Below are 4599 nucleotides of genomic sequence, written 5' to 3'. Positions count from 1 at the left end.
TATATACATATATATATATATATATATATATATATATATATATATATATATATATATATTTATTTATTTATTTATTTATTTATTTCTATACACAAAATATACATGGGCTCATTCAATTTAGAGTGTCGAATTTATGTAACTTTTTTCTCCACAAGTTATATTTCGCTTGAAATTTCGCATTAGTTATATCTTCATATGCGTTAGGTGTAGCAGGATCATCTTCTAATCTATCTTGATATTTTACTAGCTTAACATAATTTTTATATTCCTTTGTCGATTTTCCGACAGCTATTTCTTTAAGTCTACTATTAACTCTATTTCTGTTAGCTGTACATAAGGATTCACTAAAATTATTTCTTATATCCCCTATATAATTTATAAAATTATTATTAAAATTTTTAAACTTTTCTAAATCTATATTATTATTCATAACATTATAAAATGGATTATCTTCTTTATCTATCATAGTATTCATATTTTGTATTTTTAGAAAATTTATAGTTTCATTTTCTTTAACACTCGAATTATTTTCTTCTTTCATCAATTTTTTAATTACTATGTTGTTACTATCTGCCTGTTTGAATGAATTCGGAATTTTTGATTTATTCATATTAAGGATATCATCATTTTTATCATCTTCCAAATGTTTCAGATCCTTCATTTTATTTTTCATCTTTTTTGTTGGATTCAAAGGAATATTATTCTCGTCTAATGTAACATCATGAGAAACAGTATAATCAAGCACAGAAATACTATTATTATTTATCATACTATTTTCCATATTATTATTTCGTTCTTTTCTTTTATTTTTCCCTTTTTTACTATGTTCCATATATTTTATATTTTTTTCTTGGTTCATTTTTAAGGAATCATTTTTTTTTGTTTCAGAAGGATTTATTAAGGATTCTACATTTTTCTTATTATCATCCACAGGATGTATGATATTTTTTGATGATTTAGAAACGCTATTTCTCTTTTTGGAGGAATCTCTCGATTGACAATTTTCTTCTTTATTTTTATTACTAACAGGATTTTTTAAAATGTTTTGTGTTGTTGTTTTTTCTTTATTTCTATTCGACATATCTTCTGTATTGTTACAAGTATCTTTATCATTTCTTAAAATATATTTACTGTTATTATTATTTGGGTTAGATTCTTCATTTGAAGATATCACTGATATATCATTATTTTGTTCTTCCTTATGGGTGGGAATATTATTTATCACCCGTTCTTTTTTTTTATTATTTTTTTCATTTTCTAGATCATCATTATTATTTTGTTCAGGATAGGCCGAATTTATTTTTACTTTTACTTTTACATCATCCTGATTTGTTTTGTTATCGTCCGTTTGTTTGCTTGTTTTTTTCTCCACGATTTTATTATTATTATTATTATTATTATTATTTTCTTTTTCATCAAGGGGACTTATATTCTTTTGTGTTTCACTAACTTGAACATTATTAATATATAATTTACTTTGATCATTTGTGTTATCATCAAAATTATCTATTTTATTTAATAAACCTTCTTCTTTTTCTTTTTTATCTTTATCATTATATGGTATGTTATGAACAACATTTATTTTTTCATCATAATTAGTATTCACATTTTTTTGTATAATTGTATCTTTTTTATTACTACAAATCTTTTCGTTTATTTTTTCATCTGCCTTTATATCTTTCTTTTCTTTAATACACATATTTTTTATTTTTAAATTTATTCCAACGTTACTATTATCTAAATCCCCATTATATGAATTCAAAAAACTATTATTTAAATCTGCTTCAGATTTAAAAAAAACTTTTTTTTTTTTTAATTTTTCATTCACATCATCATTGTTTGTCTTCGAGTGCGAGAAATCTAAAAAAAAAATACGCGAAAAATTGAAGAAAATGGAAAATAAATATATATATATATATATACAGATAGATTAAGGGAAAATATAACAAAATAATAACACTCGTTTGGTCATATATATAAATATATATATATATATATATATATATATTTATTTATAGATTTATTTATTTATTATTATTTTTTTTTTTTTATATATATTACTTGATTCGCTTGATAACAGATCAACCCATCTAATTGTAGACATTTTGGTTTTAAAAATTATTAATTAATAAAATATAATAATACAAATATGTAAATATATGTAAATATATATATATATTAATACATACACATATAATAACAACACAATATATTTATTTTTATTATAGATAAAAATAATTTAAAAAATAATATATATATATATATATGTATATATTTATTTATGTGTATTAAAAAGCATATAATTATTTTTCATAAGGAGAAAACAAAACTGACAAGCAAATTATTATAATATATATATAACATATGATTTATATGTATAATTTATATTTATGTTTATACTTAACACATCAGTTTTTAATATATAATACTGTGTATATATCTATTTCTTATATATATATATTATATTATTTATACTCTTATATATTATTCATATATATAAAAGAAAAAAAAGAGAATTCAAATAAAGAAGTGGTAATCAATTATATATTATATTTAAATAATATGGATGTATAAGAAGAACTTAATAATAATATGAGACTTTATAAAGAAGCTAAAAAAATATGTTCAAACATTATATAAAATTAAATTTGTTTTATCACTGTTTATAAAGGAAGTATTCTCATCTTATTTTATTATAAATATAAATATATTTATATATATATATATATATATATATATATATATACTTAATGATAAATGTTAAAAAAAAAAAAAAATACATAAAATGAAAAATAGGTACAAATTATAAAAATCTTTAAGAGAAATAAAAATAAATAAACATCATGATGATCATTTTGTTTTTTTTAAGATAATATTTTTGTATATATTATAATCTTTATAATTAATAATACATTATATAATATCATCATCATCATTTTTTTTTTTTTTTTTTTTTTTTTTCTTATATAATTCGATAGTAAATATTTTTATATATATGTGTAATAATTCAAAAAAAAAAAAAAAAAAAATATAATACATATATAATATATATATATAATATGTAATTCATACAAAATGTATAAACATATATGTACTTAAATGTTAACACATTTATTACGTACATTTATTTATTTTTTATGAACATATTTTATTATACATAAGAAATATAATATATATATTATATTATATATATATATATATATATGTTAATACTTGTTATCATTAAACATTCAATGTAAAAAAATTATAAAAAAAAATAACAATTTGTTTTAAGGAGGGATATCTTAAATATTATATTATACATATAATATATATATATATATATATATATTTTTTAAATATTATATTTATATGATAACCATATTGATTCATTAGTTATTCTATTCTATTCTATTATATTATATTATATTATATTATATTTCTCTGTTTTGTTTTTATTTTGTTATTATATTTTATTTATTTTTTTTTTTTTTCCCCTCTCCACTTTGAATGTAATTACTATAAATTGGATAACGTAGTTTAATAACAATACTTTTTTTTTTTTTTTTTTTTTTTTTTTCTTTTTTGGATATGTATATATAATAAAGTTATTAAAGGACAAAATAAACACCAAAAATATTAGAACATTATATATATATATATATATATATATATATATATATATATATTTATATTTATATTTATATTTATTTATTATGTTTACATTTGATAGATTATTTATTTGTTTATTTATATTTTTTTAATTGTTTATCTATTTACCATTTCATTTATAGAGAACTAAAAGATAATAAACAATTTGTGATTTTTCCACATAACAATTTAAAATAATATAATTTTATATATTTAGACAAAAATAAATTTTTAAAGGACATATATAAGGAATGTAATCATTTTCATTTTTTTTTATTTATTTTTAACGTACGCACACATATAAATATATTTATTAGTACATTATATGTGTATTACATTTTTATAATTTTATTACATGGATATATTTATTATTTTTAAGTGTGTGTGCATAATCTAATTTTCTTTTTTTTTTTTTTTACAATATGTATTTTCTAAAATGGAAAGGTGAAAAAATATATAAAAGAAACAATCCACCTATTGCTCTCTTATTAATAATATATATATATATATATATATATATATATTATTATCATTTTATTTTATTTTTTTGGTTTTCATTAATTATTATATAACAAAATGTATGTTATATGGATTACACAATTGTACAAGAAAAATGTAAATATGTAAATATATAAATGTTACAAATATATAAATGTTTCAAATATATAAATGTTTCAAATATATAAATGTTTCATATAGATATTAAAAAAAAGAAATGTATAATTCTTTTAAATTAAAAAATATACCATAACAAATACACCTAAATATATATATATATATGTAATAGTTAAATATACAAGGAGTTATATACCAACAAATAAATTTTATATGTGTTTATTAAAATCCTTTTTCTTTTTAATATTTACCAATAAAATTTTTAAAAAATAATTTCTAAATATAATGAATGATACAGATAAGTTTGAGGTATTAAATTATTAAGAATACCGTCAAGTTATAGAAAGTATCATG

At 17.0% G+C, this 4599-nt stretch overlaps 2 protein-coding genes across 2 annotated transcripts in view; one reads left to right on the top strand and one right to left on the bottom strand.

Moving 5' to 3' along the window:
* Positions 1 to 112: 112 nt before the first annotated feature.
* Positions 113 to 2104, bottom strand: PRSY57_0925600 (hypothetical protein; the record flags this gene model as incomplete). The annotated part of the gene is made up of 2 exons (XM_012907495.2): positions 113 to 1860; positions 2062 to 2104. 2 exons carry the CDS (start codon positions 2102 to 2104, stop codon positions 113 to 115), a joined length of 1791 nt encoding a protein of 596 aa, XP_012762949.2.
* A 2426-nt stretch (positions 2105 to 4530) lies between these two features.
* Positions 4531 to 4599, top strand: part of PRSY57_0925500 (dynein light chain, putative) — a gene marked incomplete at both ends in the record, with an annotated part of 1328 nt that continues 1259 nt past the window's right edge. The window contains one exon of the mRNA XM_020114807.1: positions 4531 to 4554. Within this exon, the coding sequence (XP_019970508.1) occupies positions 4531 to 4554 (24 nt within the window).

This window comes from Plasmodium reichenowi, chromosome 9, assembly GCF_001601855.1.
Source record: "Plasmodium reichenowi strain SY57 chromosome 9, whole genome shotgun sequence".
NCBI classification, from domain to species: Eukaryota; Apicomplexa; class Aconoidasida; order Haemosporida; family Plasmodiidae; genus Plasmodium; species Plasmodium reichenowi.
This window is presented reverse-complemented; position numbering and strand designations above follow the sequence as displayed.